At 41.1% G+C, this 23,470-nt stretch overlaps 1 protein-coding gene across 1 annotated transcript in view; it reads right to left on the reverse strand.

Moving 5' to 3' along the window:
* The window catches only part of ofcc1 (orofacial cleft 1 candidate 1), a gene marked incomplete at its 5' end in the record, with an annotated part of 67,262 nt that overhangs the window by 22,866 nt on the left and 20,926 nt on the right, over window positions 1-23,470 (reverse strand). Inside the window, 6 exons of the mRNA XM_079576257.1 lie at window positions 4,791-4,950; window positions 7,787-7,950; window positions 8,374-8,626; window positions 10,109-10,354; window positions 21,191-21,318; window positions 22,947-23,038. Of these exons, the coding sequence (XP_079432383.1) occupies window positions 4,791-4,950; window positions 7,787-7,950; window positions 8,374-8,626; window positions 10,109-10,354; window positions 21,191-21,318; window positions 22,947-23,038 (1,043 nt within the window). The remainder of the gene's footprint in view (window positions 1-4,790; window positions 4,951-7,786; window positions 7,951-8,373; window positions 8,627-10,108; window positions 10,355-21,190; window positions 21,319-22,946; window positions 23,039-23,470) is intronic.

Raw genomic sequence — 23,470 nt, forward strand, 5'->3', positions numbered from 1 at the left:
TTTCAGAATATGGGACTCTTGTGCAAATACTGATCAAAAGTTTTATACATAAATCAAAGAGTTCAAAGTATCACCTCATATATTATTTGTCATTCCAACTATCACCGGGCCTAAAATGATTAAATCAGGTCTAGACAGGGTAAAAAAAATACACCTAAATTGGACTATATTATGCGGAAACTGGGTAAATCATGTCTAAAGCACCTTAAATTACTAAAGCATGAATGAAATAATCTCAAATTAAAGTGCAGATGACCTTGAGAAGCCCATGAACCACGGTTTGAGAATCACTAGTATATATGATTGAATGACAGGCAACCTGATAATGAAAATTACATGGCTATGACCAGAAATAGTCTTCAAAAATATCATCGGGTTCTGCTTCCTTCCTGAGATCAAATTAAAGACCACACGTAGGCGCACAGTGCTTGGCTTTCACCTATTTTACTGCATCCGGAAGCTGCTGACGTCTGAGCCCGCGAGAACTATTTAAACCGCACAGCAACTCAAATAATCATATGGCACGAGGAATTTTATAATATAAAGTTAATTGGCAAGAAAGTAAAAAAGGGGTTATGTTGATGGCAGCCTTGTGAAAATGACAAGTTTGATAATAATAGGCCATTTGCAGGTTGGTTATTGAATGTGGATTAGGTTTTATTGTTTGAGTGCTGGAGGGAGATGGAGAGAGAGTGTCAGATTTTGCTGAGTTACAAGTTGCGGCAGAGCACATTTTCAAAACTAGTTTGAGTCTAATTGATTACAAACGTCTTTCATTTAGCGTGACCTGGTTTAGCCTCTAGATTTGATAGTATAAACAGTCGTAAGTGGTAATTAAGTGGTGTGTAGGTTTCTAGCTCATGCTTATTATAAGATTTCCTGCAAATTGCTTCCTGCTTTTAACATTTTCAAGGAGTGTTTTTTTTTTTTTTTTTTACAATGATTCAACATTATGGCTTGTGAAAGCATCTCTTTGCTGTTTTCCATGTAAGAATGTTTCAACACGGTTTAGGACGCAGTGCATGGCTTCACACTTCTCTGCACTTGGTGTGTTTTAGTTACAAGTAGCCCTCTGTTGTATTGAACAGTTATATGGATACATGCAACACTGCAATACACACAATAATAACACCAGCTACAATGAAACCAGCAAAGTCTGTGGGGGTGAACACTGTGGACAAATACCATCATTTAATGGAGTTTCTCAAATTATTCAGGTCTGTGAGCTTATGTTCCATGGTACCAAAGTTTCTAGGTACTGCTGTTCCCCTATTTCTATGGACGTATGAACAGCTTGCCGGCTCTGATTCCTCGTCCAGGTTCTAACCTTAACCCAGCCAATGTTCCCCTACTCCAGTGAAAGGTCCGATAACAAGACTCCAAAAAGTGCTACTTCATCCCATAAAAATATGGGCTTATGTGTCCATATTTATGTTCAGAATGTATGAAACAAATGTTCATATGTTCAAAGAAGTTATGTTATATATTTTACCTTATAATGGTTTCAAATAAATGACTATTCACATTCAAACCTCAATCCTGCTCCTCACATTTCAACTTCAGCCCTAACGTCCGGATGACGCACCAATTACTCTTGTGTTCTGTTTTAAGCAAACATTTTATTAGACTCTCCATCAATAATCCAACATTAGAACATGCAAAGGAGTCTGTATGCTCCCATGTCCTCTGCAATAACTCCATAAACTTGGTGCAATATCACACTACTGCTGCTGCTGCTGCTGCTCCAAAAAGTGCCTTGTTTTCATTCTCCCCATCCCTCCTCTCTCTCATTCGGCTAATGAAGGCCTCGTGGCCCAGTGTTATTAAAATTACGCCCTTGCCTCTGATATTAATTGGGTCCGTAATAAGGAATGCGTCGGATTCATTATTTAATTGCAAGGGCACATTTGGAATACAGTTTCTGAAATGTATTTTTAATGAAAAACACTACATCCTGACCTAATCATATCAACCTTATTCTATCCAATTAAGGATGCAAAAAATCATTAGGGTTGCAAAATATTAGTTTCAGCTCTGTCGGTTGCTCCTGTGCGCGCCTTCATGAATATATTTTTTCCTGTCTGTGATAAATACTTAATGAGCGAAAAATGACACAAATTTGCATGTAGGCAAATTAGTCTCATAGGTGCGGGGCTCTGCAGAGTTTGGAAAGTGACCCTTTTCGGAGGAGAAATGGAGCAATAATTATGGAGTGATGGGGCAGCGTATCCTAGTCTGAAGAGGAATTGACAAGTTGAGTAATGCAAAAATCATAAAATGCAATAACCCTAACTGATCATCACGCGAGTGAATGCGCTAGCTTGTTAGCATTTCATCTGAAAAATTACAGATGTATGAAGAAGTATGCCGTAATTGCACTGAGGGGGAATATGGAGAAATGCATATATGATTTAGCAGTGACACCACAGAAAGACGCCATCAGCGGCTCAATGAGGCATTTTCTTAATCACTAACTTTGGGGGTGTAATTTCTCTTAAAGTCTCCAAACAATGGGAGGTTCAATTTCCTCCTATTAACAGGTTCATCAGCGGGCCATTAGCACCACCTTAGTCATCAGCTGTAGATCTTTGTTTAGGCGACAAAGCCAGGTGGTAAAATGGGCATTTAAAGCACTGCACATGGCCGTTTCCTGTACTATAAACATAATATGGTAGAGGAAAACTTTTTATATAACAATTATGCTATTAAATACCTTCTTCTATCTTGAAAATTGCAATACTATTAGTAAGTGAATTAAGTGTTGTTTTTTTGTGTCAAAATAATTACAAAATGGATCAAAACAAGGACATTTTTAAGTTTCCAAACTTTATTGCTTTAGGTCGTCTGAGTAAAAATGAGTAAAGCTCAGTCAGATGGAAAACCTTGGTGATCTTTGTGAGGGTTTCAGGTGACCTCAGAGCGTTCTAAAGGCCTAAAATATTATCTAGAGGTAAAATGATTTTGTTTTTGAGGACATTTTTGGTCTTGCACAGAGAGATCATGGACCCAGTGACTGATATCAATGATCATTTTTGTAATTCATATATTTTCTTTTGAAGATACAACTTGTGAAAGTGTAATGCTGTTAATAGGAAAAACTGGCTCCTGCCCCCACTGGGTCCGGTGACATCCTCACATTCTAGAACCTGCAACCCAGCAATGGTGCAACAACAAAACATTGCAAATATACATTCCTGTAAGCTTGAGCAATCTAAAATCCATGCATTTTGATGTAAAAAGGCTGCACTGTACAACATTCTTGTCTCAGTTTTACCACTGCAGCCACATGAACTTATGCTAGCAAAGATCAGGGAAGTTAATGAAGATGGCGGACATGGAGGGATGTGTGCCAATAACTCATTGTAGCGCCTAAATTAAAGGGGCTGCAGTTTGATCGCTGCCTCCATTCCCCTTATCTCAACAAGTCACATTTTCAATCATTATGCAGAGACTTTGTAGGCTGGGTACTAATGCACTGGCCTTCACTGTGCCATCGCCATCGACCTACGCCTGGCTATCAAACATGCAACAGCTTCTCCCAGCGATAGCAATTTCAGAGCAGCATACATTTATGCAAACTGGAATCCTGCACTTCCTGACACCAGCTTGTCCATAATGTAAAATAGTCTGCATGTGTGTACGCATGTTGAGTGAGCAGTTTTCTATAATGAAATGTTTCTGAAAATTGGTTTCCAAAGACCAGCTGCGCAGCAACTGAGGATCTGTTTTGGTAATTATCTCGTACAGTGGAATTTCTCAGAGAATAACTGTCAGGTTTCAAAATGGATCAAACAAAATATAATCTGAAACATGTATGCAGTTCTTACACGCTGTTGAACTTGTTTTAAAATGTAGCAAAGCAATTGTAAACACATCACACCTGTCCACTGTCGAGAAGAAAGCCAGATGAACTTAACTTTTCAATATGGAACCCTGGATCAGTCAATCTTCAAATATTACTTTGTAGAGTGCATGGTCTGAACACACTAAATTGTGTTTGTGTTTTTAATTAACATCTGTATAGTGCAATGTACAATACAATTAAGACATGCAAGAGTTCAAGTGAGTGTAGCCCAACAATCCACAGTACAGTATCACCAGTATCGCCTTACAGCATAGTACAGCAAGTTACCTAAAAGTGCAATAACATGGTAGTTATTGTTATTATACGTACAGAAAACCTTTTTATTTTATTTCATGGAAATATGACCAATTGTAACCTAAACCCTGTGTAAACAAAGGCCAATTACCAGGAAACTGAGTATTAGTATTTTCCTGATCTGCATAGTGCATTATCACCCATTTTTCCATATTATGCTGTAAGGTAGGGCTGAACGACATTGAAGTAACTTACGATATGCGATCCGGCTGTGCAATATCGCAATAACGATATTATTGCGATATTTCACTAAACCATTTCAACACGATATGCTCCATTCTAATTAAACACAATTTGTAAGTAACTAGTTTTACAGCAAAACAAAACAAAAAAACAAAGCAAAAAAAAAAAAGTCAAAACAAGACTTAACAAACACTACATCGAGACCAAAACAAGACTTGAACTAAAATTGACCTAAATTAGGACATGTCTAACGAAAACTCAACTACACACATTCAATAATTTGTTTAAAATGTTGTTGATCTCAGTCAGATGACAGCTTTAGTGATGATGTAATATATTGTGACTTTTTACGATACAAAAATTCCATCACCTAATAATGTGATATAGATTTTTGCAATATATTGTGCAGCTCTACTGTAAGGTAAAGTGAAATACCACCCACTGTTACCTTTCGCCTCTCTCCGTTGTAGCCTCGCCACTGCTCCGCCTTCTTGACAATGTAGCTCAGCTCCTGATTGGACACCTCCAAGTCCTGAGGCAGGAAGTAGGTCCCTTCGGTGGCTGTGAGCCTCTGATAGACATCCAGCATACGGCCATCATTATGGAACCTAATGAGGAAACATGGTCCTAGTCAATACTGTCAAACAAGAGAACTGGCAACTCTGACTTCTTCAGAACAGGCTTTCAGGGGCGGCTTGTGGATAAAACATAATGATGCGCCTCTGTGTGTTGTTGAATGATCACTTCTCGCATCAAGAATTGTCTTATTGATTAGACAACGCCTGTTTGCGGAGTAAGACCATGAAAGTGTGATAGATGTGTTCCAAAGAGCAAACGGTATCAAACAAATTGGCCTGCGAGTGGGAAGCACTTTGTTAACATGAGCTGACTGTAGCCGCGTCTGTGCTGGGCTTGTGTCTGCTAATGTGTGGGAGTCAGATATGGGAGCGTCGTCTGTTTTAAAACGCTGAGCTTCAAAAGATGGCCGCTACAATGGACCGCTCTTGCTGCAGCTGGTGTCTGCGGAGAGCGGGCCTGAGTCACAGCAGAGGGCCTATCGATTCTTGCCGATCCAGATGAGCGGTTTCTCCATTTTTTTGCCATTCGAGGGTGCGAGCAGACGGCCCAAAAAAAAACAGTTTTGGTGTCTGTAAACAAATGCTTTGGCTGACCATCAAAACCGACAGACCTCGCGCCCTTCCGCAGAGATTCTCGCCTGTCAGAGGGTAATCAACTCTCAAATAAAACCAACATCAAGGAGACAGCGATTGATACAAGGAGCGGCTGAGGAGCTTTGAACTCCGCATCATTCCCCAGCGCTCTTGGGAGAAGCATGTTTGTACAATCTTGACCTCAGACACAGGAATAGCTTGCATTCATTTCAATCCCGCGCTTCTCAAATGCGCTTCTCATTCATTTATGCGCTCTCTGTACTCATGAAGGAATCACCATCTCTGCATGTTTGTGTCTTAAACTGGAAGCTAATTTTCTTCATCTTGAAAGGGGCCTCGCATGTACAAACTTGTGCTTTACATGTGCCATAAGACCTCACCATGACCAGGATGTAGGCATTGTCAATGGCATTATACAAAGTTTTTCACAAGTGCTTAATGTTTTCTTTCATGCACAACAATACTGGGCTCAGTTTACAATTCCCAGATGACTAATATAGAGGATTTTATCTATACAAAATAAATAATAATGATTCAGACTTTGTTTTCCTCGCTTTCAATAACATCATTTTGTGGTACGACCGGACCACTGATGGAGAATCACGCCGAGGTTTTTGCACGGTTCCACTACAAAAACTAATTGTGATTTTTTATATTTCATCTTCCTAAAACACATTAAAATGTCTAATCTGGTTGCGTTGGGAGGCATCATATTTTGTGTTTGGTGTAGAGTAAACAATCTGACCAAACAGCATAAGTGTCTGAAATGAACTGTGTGTATTAAATTACTAATACTAAAATTTTGATATGGTAAGGTGTAGGTCATGTGACGACTTTGGTATTTTAGAAGCTGGTGAATAAAGGCTGACTAAAATGTAATTAAAAAAAGGATAACAGTCCATTCTATCTATACATATAGCCTGAGGGCTTCTTTAGAAATAGGTCACGCTCTGTGTCAGAGCCCCTTCCTTGCAGCCAATAGGAAACTGTAACCCATAAAATTACTATCAGCCTTGCTTCAGCCTCATGGCCTACATTCAATACAAACCCGTGTGGCGCTTGAGTGGCAGAAGTCATTATTCCCGGCTGCTGTTTTAATATTGTCCATTTAGCTGGAGCCCGATAAGCGTCCCGCTTACTGAAATTAGATGGCACCCTCTCCTCGGCCGCCAATCTCAAAATGATTAATTCAATAAGGCTTTTCTTACATTTGGAGAAGTAATGGAATTTGGTTCAATATGAGGCTGAAGAACACACCTTGGCTGAATGCAGAGTTACATTATTCAGAATTTATCAGCAGCTTTCTATTATGTAAACATAATGGTTATCTTTCGGAAGGAATTAAGGGATGTTGTCGTTGTACACTGGATGTGCAGGGTCCTTAGAGTTTCCTTTCATCCGCACCTCTGAGTAAGCTTCTCTATAAAGGACATCAAGGCTTAGCATAAAATAGTGAGATGTCTACACCACAAAGCAGTCCAACCAACAAAATTCTTCAGCATGGGTGACCTCAATCTGCAAGACATGACTGGAACACACCAGCATGCACATGCCGTCCATTTCAATATGTATGAAACCAGCAGTGATAGCAACCATGCAAAACATTCAGCCTAATCGGATAATGTAGGGGGGGTTACATGTTCACGCTGTATCAAAACACATCTAACTTTTGAATTAGAAACGCTATCCATTTTTCCAACCAATTGCTGACTGTGGAACGCCCAGAAAGCCAAGCGTTCTGCAGTGGTGTTTGTGTGTGAGCCTGATGCATAAGGGCATAAGTAATTCCTTCCGACTATAAAATCAAAATGCATTAGATCAACATTTGTTTTCATTTTTCGTTGTTTTTGCGCTTTTCCGTGGACACAGGAAGGAGAGACAGGCGTGAGGCTGTGGGGGTGGGAGCTTTATTGTAGTTATTTCAGAAAAGGGTGTTGGAAATGTGTAGTGGGCTGGTGAGGGCCAGGGCTGTTTAAGAGAGGCTGTTCCTTTCTTATTGGCAGACTATCCCTACAGGCTGTGAACATTTAAAAATACTCAAATAATAATTCCTGCTTTTACAGACAGTTTGCCTGTTGCACCTTGTGGCTAGCTACCGAGGAGCTAAAATTACCACTAACACAGGACGACACAAAATCCTGCTTTTGAATATTACATTTTTATGGGGAGCAATTTGCGTCTGTGGGCTCAGAAGGTTGTTTCGACTGCATTTACAATAGAGGAGTCTTCAATAAGCAGTCTACAAAACCTAAGGTACAGCGTTATGTCTCACCTGAGCAGGTAGATAAACATGATGGTGAGAGACAGAATGGTGAGCACAGCGTAGAGGAAAACAGTGAGGACAATTCCTGCCACTCCTGATCGGTCGACTCTGTAGAAGTGCCAGAACAGCTTAGCAGCATCTCCCACAGGTGTTTCTGGGCTGTAGACCAGATGCTGAAGGAGCAAAAGAATATCACTTCATTTAATATAATTCAATAGTTTTAAATGCAGAGTGTTCACATTTTGGAATACAGCTTCTGCAAGTCAATCACAAATCTAAATCAATCAGTATCAGTATTATTATCAGAGATGTACCAGTTTGCTTGTGAATATTAAGAGGGTGATATAATTAATCACATGTAATTCACTTGCTTCAATGTCAGCTGCCCAAATCATATCTGTTTCTCTCCCTCGCCGCCAAATGCTACAACAGTCAAAAAAACCCAAAGCAGACACCCGCCTAACCTTGCACATTCCTGTTCTCACCCTCTCCCCCCCTCCTTTTTTTTTTTTTTGTAATCTAAAGTCACTTTGCCGAGATAAAGTGAACACCTATTTAAAGTGCACAAGTGTCCAAGTTATTTTTAAGTGACTTACCCCGAGGACGGCGTCCACTGCAAAGACTGCCAGGGGGTCGAGGACTGTCCACACTCCCTGCGCCATGATCAGCTTTGACGTGAAGGAAGGGAGTGATCCAAATATCTGTTGACAAGCCCATCTGATCAGAACCAGCAGGAGCGTTACTGCGTTCAAGGTCAGCGGTCCCACCACCACCATGGCCAGCTCCTCCCGGGTGTGCAGCAGAGAGCCCTGGTACACCAGCTCCACTGTGTGCGCGTGGAAACGGAACCTGCCCAAACAATGTAGCGCCATCACTAAGGTTGAAACTATATTCAGGCCATTATTATAACAGTCTGTCAATTTCATAGCTTCCACTGCTGTTTTCCTTGCATTTTCACTTGTGTCCGTTATCTTGCTTGAACACTGGGTATGCCTAATAAAGTGTCCACTGTTTTGACATGAGTCTTAGGTCCGTTTACATCAAGCCTCATGAGTTCCCTAATCTTCCCGTCAGTCAGGAGGAGGTAAAGCCAGGAGAGGCCCAGCTTTTGCTCATTAATTTCCATCTGATTTGGTCCAAAAGCCAAGCATCTCCTGTACTGTCCATTAATCTGGCAGTCGAGGTTCATTTGATGTTTGGAATATGAAAACGATTTTTTTTTAAATGCCTCAACAAGTTCGTATATATAGATCCATCACACCTATGTGGGTTCGAACCACGTTGGATTGAAAGACAGATTGAGGCATGAAAACAAAACGTACAATGGTAAAAAAAACATCAATATTTTTCACGATCAACACTCATTTGGCTTCTGTTGCCATGCAGTGACATCATCTGTATACCCTCTATATCCTCTGCCAATAATCCCATCTCTCTGGGTTCATATAATGTACAAACCCTGCTATACCTGCGCATTATATCTCTACAAATATGTTCTGAAATACGTGTGATTCTTGTATTAATCAAGCAGCCCCTGTTTCAGAACAGAATCCTGATTTTGCTTTTTAAACCATAAATTGCAAATCTAATTGCAATTAGACATTTCTGCAAAATTGTTCAGGGAATATATTGTCACTCCAGCCGTTCCAGCTGTCACTATGAGCTCTGTCCATGAAAAGAGATTAGCTTGAAGGCAGAGCTGCAGTGTTTCAGACATGAGGAAACTGTCACGAGACGTTGAGACCCTCTCTTATTATCATGCATTTCTTTTTATTAGATTTTTACTACATTCCTATCTGTCCATTCTTCCCAAACTTCAATATGTGATGTTTTTGCGCCTTATGTTATGATAATAGAACTTGGCCGTTGTGCCACAGCGATTACATTTAAGAGCGTCTTTTTGCTGTTTATCAATGCCTTCCACTAATCATAACAATAAATTCTTTCTAAATAGTGCAGTCTTTAGGGATTTGAAGCGGAGTGTTGAAATCTCCTGGAGCATGCTTGGCGAATATTGAGGGAGTCTTGTTAAATTGTTAATGGGGGGATTCCAACCAGATGATTTGGGTGTGTACATAATCCAGTGTGCAAATACTGCCTGCACACTCCTATTGTAATCCTATTGTACATATGATTGCCTATTATTAGAATGATTAATTTGAGTGCGAATGTGTTTTACATATTAAGCCAGTATACACTCCTAATTTGCTTATTTTCTCCAGCAATCACTGTCAGCAGTATTCGGCGTAGTTTTCCCTCCTGCGTCCATGTACTCCCCGACGTGCGAGTGTGTGTGTGCACGCAAGGCGATATCAAAGGAAGCAAACTCACTTGTTGACAGGAACTGCTATGGCCTGGAGGTAGAGCCACTGGCTGCAGTAATGCAGGTAGAGCCTCACAAACCACATCAAAGCCAGCAGCAGCATAATGAGGCCGGGCTGCCGAACGAAGCCACGCCAGCTCCTCGCCTGTTGCCACGGCGACGGCCAGCCCAACTCGGACGGCAGCATTCGCAGGGCCAGGCGGGTCCGGTCCGACAGGCGGGAGGAGACTGAGGGAGTCCTGCGAGGGGATGATCTAAGGAGAGGGGATACGATTTGGGACATATCAACATGTTGACTATATAGTGTGTTCTGGGAGTATTAATACCCCTCTATGCATTTGATTAGATAATGGCAATAAAAGGAACACCTACTGGGGAAAACAAATAACGTTTAACAAATAGCACAACTATGATTCAAAGCACTCAGTAGTAGTTTATGTATTCTAAATACAATACTTATGTCAAGTGCAATTTTAGTTTTTTTCTTTTTCTTCAGATTGTTTCTAAAACGTATTGTAGGGTACTCTGAATTTTGACCAAAATAAGAGATCCCTATCAAGCAGTAACATATGAAATAGAAATAATCAAAACCAGTCTGAAAGTATTGTGAACCCATACTTGTTACCCTCTTAACCCCCACCTGAACCACGCTCCTTTTCTCCAGTATGGCTTTACCCAAATCTAAAGGCTCCTTGAAAGAAGTGTCAAAATAGTGACAAAAATGAGGCGAAATCAAGGATGAAAATGCAACATGAGAGCAACAAAAATGTGACGAAAAAGTGAAAAAAAATGTGATGAAAGCGCAACAAAAAAGCCACAAAAGAGTGACAGAAAAGTGACGAACATGTGAAATCTAAATCAGTTTAGATCAGTTTTGTAGGTTGGGATTAGCTTTCAAATGAGCCGTTGCACTATGCTAACCTTTTAGATTTGGGTAAAGCTGAACTGGAGAAAATGCACTTGGTTAAAGTGGGGGTTAAGTTTATTTACTCGGATCACTTGGTACAGTCTTCCCTGCTGCTTTTGCATCACCCAAAATATTCAACCAACTTTCGCGCCTTCAGTGAAGGTATCGGTTGCATATTGAGCAGTGGATTACTATTGTGAATGAAATGGCCTTATTCCTTTTTACACCATATTCAAATGGGCCCTTATGAAGTGTAGGTAAATGTGCTAAAGCCTATTGTTAGGAAAATCTATTCAAACTCACACGGAGAGTATTCACACATACCCAAATGGAGCTGCACATACACAGGCGCAGCAGCAGCAGCAGCACAGTAAAAAGCCCTTCAGCGGTGCTCAGCTTCCCTCTGCACCTCTGCCTCCTCTGAGCCGCCCTTTGTCAGGCCTGCTCAGCTATTCCCTTTCATATACAGGGCACAGATGTAGCAACGAGATGAGAGTCAGGAGTAGAGAGCGCGAGAAGAGGCGTAGGTAAGACTGCGCTAAATTTATTATAATGGGAGCCAATTGGTAACATATATGCCAAAGAATTGCACTTTTGTTGAAACTGGACAATGCCTATACGTGTGTGTATTGATTTAGAGGAAAGCAAACAGCCGATTGTGCCGAAGAGTGATTAGAACCGCGCTAAGTTGTGGTGAGCATCAGAGCAGTGACTTCGGGCCGTAGCCTGTGGACGTCCCCATGTCTCCGCACAGTGTCCCAGAGCACAGTAGAAATTCACTTTGTAGTGTGTATCCAGGGAGCAGGATACAGCGCCTCCAGAACAAATTTGCAGGAAAAAAAAAAAATCGATTGTATTGTTTTTCCTGTTCTCCAAGTAATTAGGCTGGAGACTTACATCAAAATGCAACTTTACATTGTCCTTCCTGTTACAGCTGAATTACAAACATGTTTGTGACCATATCTTTAATGTATTTAAGTTTTGTATGCTTACTAAGCTAAACTGAACTTTACCAACTTTACATTATGAATGATCACAAAACTGTTAATATTTCTTTATGCAAAATTTGAAGGATTACATTAAAGCTTGTTTTACAGGCGGCATCGCGTCATAGAAGGGGGCGTGGCTTCGTCGAGGGGGAAAATAGAATCTTCTGGGAAACACAGTTTTTCACACTTTTAGCCATTTTCTGGTGAAATATTAACTTATTTATCACAAACATACAAATAAAGCAAAGTAAAGTAAAGTCTAAATCGAGTCCATATGGATGTTTATTCACAGCTGATTGTTCAGTAGAAGTGAAAAAGCGGCAGTCATAGCTGGCGTTAGCATTAGCACGTTGCTAACATGTAGCATCATGTTAGTATTCTCCGCTATTTATGTATTTATGGGCTGTTGAACCACTGTGCTTCTCCCCGTGTCTTTGTATCTTTCTTAAGTAAAAAAACTATGGTCATAATTCAGCATTTGTTGAAGTAGTATTTAAATAATAAGAGAAAGTTTAGATTTCTCTTCAAATTGTTTTCCCCCTTAACTGTTTTCAAACATGACCATATATGGGCAAATCCAGAGATGCCGTCTGAATCTATACTGTACATGCATTCATCTTTTGCATATTCACTGTTTACTCAAGTCCATCATTGTAAACAATGGGCCATAGGTGGTGCAATGAAGGACAGGCAGACACATTTCAATGCTCATACTTACAGCTGGGTAGCATTAGTTCCCAGTATAGTACAGGGGGAAAAGTTAAGGAATTACAGTTCACAAAAAAAAATTTACTCCCTCCTGATTGGACCAGAAAGCCACTTCTAGTTTGAGGAGAGTGTGAACAAAATGTAAAAAGTAAACAATCACGCTCCCTTTCCGTCCTGATTGGACCTGGCAGGCTGGTTCACTGGAAAGCTCGTCTCATTGGTCGAAGGGGTGGCACTGGGGATGTTGATTAGATGCTGAGATCAGCAAAGGGAGGGACTTTAGAAAATAATTATGTAATATTACTTACATTTCATCAAGGTCTGATACTGTAAACCAAATACCAATAAAGCCCTCGTACCCCCTAAAAAACAAAACTGAACAATACCCAGCCTTACTCACAGTTACACAAAAAGAATTGAGATTTCTAGCATAACCCTTATTCCTTTGTGTGACATGCATTGAAACTACAATTTGTTCAAAGCCTGTCCAGATCTAAAACCCACTGTGCAGTATAAATCTGCACCAAGCGTGTGTGTCAAAGTGGAATTACAGAGCCGACACATGGACACAGGCAAGATGCTGCCCTGTCAAGTGGCATTAACTGCAAACCGAAAACTCAACCTGACGCCCATCTTTCACATAATGAAGATATTGATGGTGCATGAAAGAGGGGTATTTTTAGACATCTCCATGCAGCAGGCTCCTTCGAAAGAATCTGCTAACGTGAAATGAAATCTGTGATCACCGGTGAATTGATTTTTGTGGAATCTGAAATTTAAAAAAATAAATAAAAGTAAATGGGTGAGGCAGGGAGAAAAATCTCATCATGTGCATCATTGTCCTAATAGTACGGTACTGTCCCTGTACATAAATATATGTCCTTGTTTTAGATTGATGGGAGAAACTGGAGGAAAACTACCCAGACCACAGGATCAACATGCAAACTCCACACCATCTTCCTATAAGGTGAAAGTGCTAACTACTCAGCCAGTGCACCAGAAGGGAGGGGCGCAAAGACGTAGCATGGTTCAAGCCAAAATGACTGATGTGTGGTTTTGCGGTTTAAAGATGACACTATCCGAACATGCAAGGACTGGCAACAACTGCTACTTTAATATTAATGTTTTTTGTTTCGGGAAATACGAGCCAGACTGGGATTTATTTATTCTCCTAACTTTCCCATGCCATCAAAGCACATCGTGAGCTCATCTTCTCCAGCGCTTTGCCAAAGTGTGCCAGGGCCAGTAAATCAGATTTAACTAGCATATATCTGTCACGGATTGGAACCACGACGACGCATCTCCTGGACGGGTTTTTCCCATGGCTGCCTTCCTCAAGATTACACCGGCATGATGATTCTCATGAGCTGTCCTCTTAAAATAGCACGTATTAAAAGTCTTAAGACGATAATAGGCGATGTGGGGCAGTAAAGGGACAGATACAGTACATGCTAAATAGTAGATTTATGCCGGGAAGTCTGCAGGGCGCGGGATTGTAAAGGTAGCCCTACGTGAACAGTCCTATTGGCTTTAAGCTGATGCTATAAGGCCACTTAAGACTTATCCCAGGCTTCAGAGGATTAAGTTATTTTCTGTCACTTTCTTATTTGGGCCAGGGGCATTGTTTATAATTGTGTTAAACCATACATTACCCTCTCCATAGTAAAAAGAATAGGTTGCTGTTGGGGGGAAAAAAAGAAGCGGCACGGCGGATTGGGTGTGAAAATAGACTTAAAAGATTGACAGATAGTGTGATTGTTTTCCTGTGGCCCAGATGCACCGGTGTTGTGGTGATTATGGAAGTGTGATTATCTAAAGTGTCAGGAGATAGGGCTAAAGATACCACATCTTTATTTACATTATGTCGCAAAGAATAAGGGAAATAATGAACTAATGTTGGAAAGCAAAAATGGATTAAAGGCCACTATTGTATTCTAAAATAATAGATATTTAAATAATAACCAGCTAAAGTGTAAGTAAGAATGAGAAAATACAGAGACTGGGCAGAAAAAGGCTAAATTTTCAACAAAGAAAAGTAACAATCAATCAATTTAGTACCATATACTTTTGGCCAGGTTCATAGATGACAAGACAGTGGTTCACATCTCAACTGGTCGGCTGGGACCACACAAAATTAAACATGTTGATTTTCTACTTCGACTTTATTGCGCGGACATCGAAGAGCTCCTACGGTATTGTTACGCCTTACAAGGTAGTACCCCTTTATAGCAAATCAACATGTTTATTTTTGTGTGACTAGACGTGGATTGTGTTAACGGTCACGTAACCGTTTTTAAAAAGGGAAAATGTGGAAGGTTGCTTCTAACTTCACCCCGTTTGGGTCCCATGAGGAGAGGAGGAGAGGCTCAATACTAACAACAGCTTTGGTCTTTTTGCGTGACTGAGGGCACGCGTTAAGACCAGACAGGTACGCATCAACTCGTCTAAGCTCAGGTAAGAACATATCTCAGTATGGAAAAACTTTAAGCTTTATCAGCTGATAGTCGCATATAGTAAGATTTGTCAGTAAAAAAGTGAGTGCAAGTACCTCCCTGTCTAAGGTCCTTAGTTGCAGTCCCACCAAAGCCACAAACAGGAAAAAAACGTCCTCTAAAACATTGCTTTTCTTGTTTGTTGAAAAGCCAATTATGTTCTCACTTGTAGCTTTATAATCTTTGTTTTTACGAGACCCTCAGAGTAATAAAACATACCAAAACAGATTTCATTGACAAAAAGGGAGCGCAGTGGCAGGTATTTGGGATGCTGTAATGTAAGAGCTGTGAACAAGAGCTGGACTCCATCATCATCCAATTAAAACAATACACCAATAGCTGTAAATGATTACAATTATTTGCAGCTGACAGGAAGAGGAGGGGGGCCGCAATCAGAAGCGATATAAATATCCTCCCTAATGAGGAATTGCTGCTTTAATAGTTGGCTCTCGTGAAGCATTCAACAGCAGAGGAGAAAGCTGCGTGCGCTTGGTGGTCATTAATGATCCGAACATAAAGTTGTATAACGAGGATCGATAACATGTTTCATCAATTAAAATGACTGCAAGTAATTTATTTTCATGTAAAGCTTTGGATGAGTAGGGTTGGAGTCAAGAATAAAAGGACTGAACCAGTTCTGTAGATGTAATTAATATATGCTAGTACTTTATACAAAGAAATGCATAATGTAAAGAAGATAACGCCTAAATATTACAGGAATAATATACAATTATTCCTACAATGTGTGACGTTTTTTGGGGGTTTTGTCGTGGCTAAAAACTGCCATCATCACAATTCAGCCTGATGCTTCAGTGGCTAAACAGACTGCGCCTCCTCCTCAAAAATAAGTGTTTTGGCCTCCCCTGGCCTCCACACACCTTGTAGTAGTTTACGTGTATACATGAGGTAGCTGTTTCACTGCAACATGTGGCGCTTTTATAGAGCGTTGGACTAAACACGAAGAGGGGATTAAAAATGGAAATGGCAGGTCCCTTGGTGAGCCATAAAGAAGAGGGTGGAAACATTTGAAAATGCACATGCACCTGGGATCAACAAATGCAGAGGGACTTCCCAAAGCTAATCCTCACACACACACAAACCTATGCAGAGCTACCGACACTTGATCACAATACAATGAGCACTAAAGAACAAGTTGTTTACCTCCATAAACTTTTCCAGGACCTTGTGAAAATACAGTGCCAATGATTAATGCAGGACAAATAATAAAATGTTCTCACAAGAGCTATCCATTCATCAATGTGGGTGAGGCGTACGGGGAGGAGCGCGGTACAGGCGGACTACAGGCCTCCAGAGGGTTGCATCAGTATTTAAATGGATTTCACTCCTCTGACCTTGCCTCATAACTGCAGGACATTGTCACCAGAGAGACAGAGACACAGGGAGAGTGCAGATTGGATAAGAATAAGAGCTAGGAAAGGAGTGAAACTATGGTATTAATAGGAAAACACAAGAGGAAGATGTTAATTGGAATAGAGAGAGGAGTATGGTGTCAGAAACTGTGTGAATAAGTATTCATACAAAACAAAGTGCCAATTGAACATGAGGTGGCACAGAAATTTGTTGAAATGTTGATAAATAGAACAATGTTATTTCATGGCTTTCTATAGCTTCAGCTGTAAAGTGTATACTCTATTTGCTTACGACAGAATGTGTTATCAAGTTTACATCTCTACATTGAAACTAAAAGTGACATGGGGAAATGAAGCATACATCCACACCCCCAATATCCCGTTGTATCATTATTATTATAGCAGGCTGTCAGTTATGTTTTCTTAAAGTGTAATATTTATTTGCACAGCGCGCGGCACATTAGTGTATGTTAGTGCTACGCTGCATTAGCCAGAATCTGTCTGCTCAGAGAAAGCTCTGACAGCCCAATTCTAAATTCCAGCATATTGTTTGTTGATGTTTGCCATCTTTGCGAGATCACTCGTGTCAGTGTGAGATCAAATGATTAAAGATAAAGAGAGGAGTCACCTCTAACCCGGCCGTCTATACTCACACAGCATATACAGCAGCCAATCACGTGAACAATCATTGAGCCCTCAGAGCGCCTGTCATGTTTGACCGGCCCTTTCCCCTGACTCCCACCTCTGTGTGGGAAACTCAGACCACCAATGGGACCGCAGTCAGTTCTGACTGACAACAGCATCAACCCAGATTAACCAATCATATGGCAGCATTAGCCTGTCAGGAAGCTGACAGCTGAGATTTCCATATGAGCGACCGCATGTTGATGAAAGAGAGAGAGTGACCCAGGGCATGTCTGGCCACAGAAAAGCCTCATACATTATGTGCACTGTAGCTGCACTGTAGCCTCTCTCTCTCAGTGCATGGTGTTCACATGCAAACGCCCCTGGCCTTCAGTCCAGGAACAGGCCTTGAAAGCTGCACAGACCCAGGGCTGACCGGCCCTGCCACCACCACCCACCTCACTGGCCAGAATTACATCAGCATTGACTTGACCCCTGGGCTGCAGTATCGAGGGGTGAGACAGATAGCTGCAGTTTCAGGTGCTATTGTCCTCTGTGACTGTAGGTCTCAGAGCAACACTCCACAGGTAACATGGGAAGAGTTACATGAACATAATTTTACTCTTTGTTAAGATATTCAGCAAGTAAGCGAGGACAGGGAGCTTAGCAGATGGAGGGCACAGACTGATAGAGACAGACACTGTGACGCAGTGCTCTGATAGGCTCGACTGGGGGAGCGGGTGGAGAGGAACCATGGTCCCCAACGAGGCGAGCTAACGGGGGGAAATTAGGTCAGTGTGTTCCCTCTGACTCCACAACAAGAACAGCATGAGAGCGAGCGCGCACGTGGGAGTGTGCATGTGCGCGTGTGTCACAGAGAGAGACAGTGCACCTACCGAGCCCAGTCTGCAGCACTAAAGTGACATACTGTGCGGGTCACTATTTGTTTGTGTCCATTTGCTCTACGCTGCGAGAGAACACACTTTCAAAAGGTTGTGCATCACTTTGTACTGTGCGGGCCACAGAAAGAATTTATCCAAGTTTATGAATGAGGACTGTGTTGGTCAGGATTTCAAGGAGGCCTGAAGTGCCCTCTGCAGGCAGCAGGGAGAGAAACAGAAAAGCAGAAAATACATGGTTTTATTTTTAGCTTTTTTTATTTTTAACGGCATGCTTGCAAATCAATGGTGTCGTAACTTGTTCAGGAGAGTTTCTGTAGTGATTTGGGAACTTTTAAAACCTATTACATTCTATACATTAAAAAAAAAATGCAGGGAATCCAAAGCAGGCCATACAGTATTATGCAATGGGGAAAAAGGTCAAAAAAATGTGCCCTCGCTTTTTTCTCTCAAAGAGTTGGTTCAGCAAACATATGGAGGTAACTAATCATAATATTACCCGTAACACAATCATTCTGAGTGGGAATATGGATTAATGAGCAAAGGTTAAGTGACATTTTATCCCCAAATGCACCAAGAGCTTCGGGGACAGACTGAGCCAATGCAGCAGACACAGTTTCTCTAGAGAAGCCCACTGTCTGTCAGTCTCCTTGTGTCTCCTGATCAGGGCAAGCCACACATACTTTAATTGATATGAGATTTGGGGGGTATATTTCAATGTAATTAGACTCTCAATAATTGGGCTAATTAGATCTAATTGCTACGAGAGAATGACTTTGATTAAAACAGGTTTCTCCTCTCAAAAACAATGTCAGGTGATACGAATGTGAATAACAATGCATATTCCGGTTTACAATATCTCTGAACTGATTTCACAACTTTTCACAGCAAAGTAATTTACAAAAACACCAAGTTATGACAATTAAAACAGCACAAATCCAGGATGAAACCAGGACAGGCCCTAAACAAAATGGTGATGCAGCGGGCACTCCTAACCGCCATCAGAAGATACGAGAACCACTAGTTTTGACCCAACCGTTTTGTTTTGATATTCTCTGGGTTACATTTTATTGCATGCAAAGGTGTCTCCAGGACTTGTCACTCAGTAAAGAAGTGTGTGAAGTGCAAAATAAATCACATTAATAAGCTCATTATTCCATGAGAAAAAGTGGTTGATATTTTACATCAAATGAGCGGTGAGTCGGCCCCGTCTTTCATGCATGCTCAAACAGAAGAAGTGGAGCAAAGGTATTTTGGCTTGTTTTCAAGAGCTTCTGTATTTGCATAGAACTCACTTGCATTTGTCAATACTTGCAGAAGATCCAAATTCTAATTTATAGCTCAGTTATGATGACTATGTTGAGGCGTTTAGCGTTACTTTAATGTTTTATTATGAATGGATGGATCATAGAAACCTCTGCCTTATTTTAAATGCACAAAAATATGACAACAAACTTTTTTATATTAACACATATTTAAATATTTGGAGAACAATTTGTGAGAAATGGATAAATGGTAAATAATATACTGATAATAATTATGACAGAACTTTTTATTAAATCAAACTAATACTTGCTGTTTTGATGAGCATTAAAAAAGCATACAAATGGTATATGATTTATGTATATATAAATATAAACACACATATATATATACATACATATAAATATAATGTTACACTGCTATGTTACTTGAATGATGCAAAATTGTAAATCTGTAATAAAATGCTTTTCAAAAATCTCAAGGAGTTCACTCTCTTGTGGCTCAATAGATGGCAGTAATATCCCTCATCTGTACAGTAGGAATTCACATGCAACATAAAGCACATGTATACAGTAATACTGTAGACACACACAGGCACGTGGCGCCAGAAGCCCCAAAAAAGACTGTGTTAGATAGAATACACGTGAATTTTCACTATCACAAGACTAAAACATGGCCAAAAAGAAAAGAAAATGAAGGGCATGACTTTGAGACATCTTTAAATGTTGGTGTTTAAGCCGAGCCGCCTATCTCTCTAATGTCCTGATTAGGTGAGGCAGAATAGACAGCCTTGAGCTTTAAGAGATACTGTTTGTAAAGATGAAATCAATAAGTGCATCCCTTTGCCGACATCAGGGAACCAGCTACAGACCCAATCCCGACAACTGTCACTCATCACGCATAGCCCTGCCACTGCTTAGAGGTATAACTGAGCAGTGCTATGAATATAATTGTGCAAAACCATTTAATTGTGTCCCTTTGTGCTTGCCGTTCTTGTGTTTGCTCTCCCTGCAGATAGTCCTTGTGTCGTCATTTGTTGGCAGGATACGCTGGTAATCATTTGAATTCCCCCAGTATACGTTCACAAGATGTCGGGGACCAGGCTCTGATCTTGTTTAATATGTGACCCAAAGCTATAAATTACCAACTCCCCGAAATGAGGAAATGTGGGTACTTTGAAATCTCAGGGGAGAGACTGTATTTTCTGCCTCTGTACCCCCTAGTCTATAGTCCTATGTGGTAATCCCCTCCCCTTAATTTAGCTGAGGCTCATACAAAACAAATACCTTTTTTGGGGGGGGGACTTTTTGTAGAAATAAGCTCTTTTTGCTTGTAGCCTGTTTTGGTGTTCTATATGACAATACACCGTGCACCTTTGAGCTTTTAACACAATTGACCAAGGTGTGTTGAAATCAGCGCTTTGTTTGTATTATTTTCAAACTTGTTTTCTCATTAAAATCACTCGCTGTGAGCCATATGGAGTAGGGAAACAAGATGAAAAAAAAGTTTTTGTTTTTTTTATTGACCTGCCAAATAGGAAACAACTAAACCGCATGTGTGCCTGTACAGTGTTAGCTTTATTTAAAACCATATAATTTTACGGAGGAACTCTCAGTGCGCTATTTTTTCACAATATAGTTTTGGCATGTTTTCGTCGTGTGGAATTTGTGTGTCTTATTGTAAAGGACTTGACAATAGACATGGATTTTATGTTGAGTTGCGTTTCTCGGAACATTTTGTTTGCTTGTAGCAGTCTGCCAGCACAGACACCAGTAGTTGCCCACGTTTGCCTCTTCGCGAGTGAGAGTGAGGGCAGGATAATGAGTGGAGAGACTTACTGTAGGGACAAAGTATACTCCTCCATCTCATCCATGGAGAGCCTCTTGTGTTTGTGAGCCTGCCGAGGCGCTGCGCTGCTGCCGCTCGTGCTGGGTCTCGTGCTATTTGTCTTCTTGATTGGCTTCTTCTGTGAGGAGCAGGAGTCGGGGAGAACACATGCGGATGTCATTTGTAATCAAAGCAGGAAACAGGCCCGTGAATTTATCTTGGGGGATGCACACGGTGACAGTGACAGTATGCCTGGCACTTTGGAGCCTCTCCTATATCTCAGCCTCGCCTCAATTGACACGAGACAAGAATGACGGCGAAATCGCATACGGCACGCCATCATTCAGCCGGGGTTCATCTGGGAAGCGTGTACAGTGACGCTGCCACTGTTAAATATGTGATAGTTGAGCAGCTGGCAATGTTTTCTCCATACGAGTCATTTACTGTCATCGTCATAAACACAGTCAAATGCAGTTAGGAAAGTGGCGCTTTAAATATTTCACTGAGGTACTTGGGAGCACATATTATTTGTTAAGCCGCCAACATGTTAACGGCTGGCTGTTCCTGGCCTGTCAGACCTGCCTGTGTCGCCCTTGGGTGGGCTTAGTGCCTTTCTGCTGCAACTTGTGAAATACTCGCTGATGTATGTTAATGAGATCTACCATTGGAGTGAGCTGCCTTCTCTGACTCGCTTTACCTTTCCCTATTTCTCTTTTTCATGTCTTCCTCCATCTCCCTCCTCCTCTCAGATAAACTAGGCCCAGGAAGTAGTAAATAGGCAGGGCCCTATAAAACCTCCATCCGTTTTCACAGGGCAATCTTTGCCAAAGCAAGCAGGGATTCCAGAGTGATGATCACAATAAAAAGGTGGAAGGGAGAAGGAAACAAAGCACGAGAGAAATGCTGGGGATATATAAGGCACAATGTTCTCTAGTGTCTCCCCACAATAAATTTAATGCAATACCTTAAGAGTGAATTCCGTATATAGCTGGACTGCTGCCCTGTGGGCAAAGTGGTCGCCTGGAGAAAATTCATTTTAATTAGGGCTGCACTGCAGGTTGAAGGGCTGAAATCTGATCCCCGCGCTCACAGGCTGGGGCAGGTTGGAGATCACTCCACTTAATCATTAGACAACTGCCTCCTACAGAACTACATCTGACTGAGTTAGGGAGCTTTTCAGATAAGACCAGAAGGAGGAACACAAAATCTACAGAGGCAACTGTATAATAAAAGCTCACATTAGCAAACACATTTGAACAGGTCATTGGTGATTAACGGCAGTCCTGGTTCAGCGGGAGGTTAGACTGGGTAAAGCTCATGGGGAAGCACAGGGTTTGGTGTGTGCTTGTTCGAGATAGATGCTGAATGTTGTACATGTTGTCGACTTTTAACAACAATAACAACAAAAGGCCTCAGTGGAGACACAATGGCAGGAGTGGACCAGTGCAGCAGTGCCAGATCAGCACACACAGTCATTCTGCAATTACCACTTCAAAGTGTGGCAGCAACATGCACACTTTGATTCATTTAGCTAAAGTCCTCTGTAGCGCAGGGAGAGGCGTGTTTTGAGCGGCAAAAAGAAAAGAGGAGGAGGGCTGGCATTGCTGATTTCACAGAATTCAGCTGCTTTGGCTTGTCAAGAAGATGAAAACTGTCTTTGAAGGCTGAAAAATACCTGTTAGTGTGAAATGTATTTTGACAAATCTCTGTTAATAGCTCAGGCAGGTGTGTGGAGTGCAGGAGGAGCATGGGAAGAGGCTGCTGTACCTTATAATGGGTCGCACCATCAGCTTTCTCTCCGCTTAGGTCACTTTTGTCAGCCATATTCCCCGAGATGGCTCCAGAGGACAAATTCTTTCCTGGAACACAAAATAATGAAATAATTATGAATCCAGCAATAGAGCTTGTTGTTAAAAGAGCAAGATATTGTGGTGACATAAAACACATAAAGCAAGTGGACATTAAACTGTGTCAATTTGGGAAAAAATAAATGTATTATTCAAGCTGAACTGACTTAGCCTCAAATATTTTACTCCTCTTAGTAAATTACTTTTTATTGTGTATTCTTTCTTTTTTTCTCCCAGACTTGCTTCTCTCCTTCCATCTCCCTCCTTTTTTTTGCTGTAATTTAAATGGTAAGCCACCAGATGTGTGTCTCATGCTTGAAGAGTCGAAGATCTGCATTATTTAGCATATTAACATTCACAGAATTTAAAAAAGGGCCCCTGCATTGCCTGGAGGTTGTAATTAAGTAAACCTTAGCTTGATACGTGTAAAAATCTCGCTATGTG

The sequence above is a fragment of the Gobius niger genome (genome assembly GCF_951799975.1).
Source record: "Gobius niger genome assembly, chromosome: 18".
Classification (NCBI taxonomy): domain Eukaryota; kingdom Metazoa; phylum Chordata; class Actinopteri; order Gobiiformes; family Gobiidae; genus Gobius; species Gobius niger.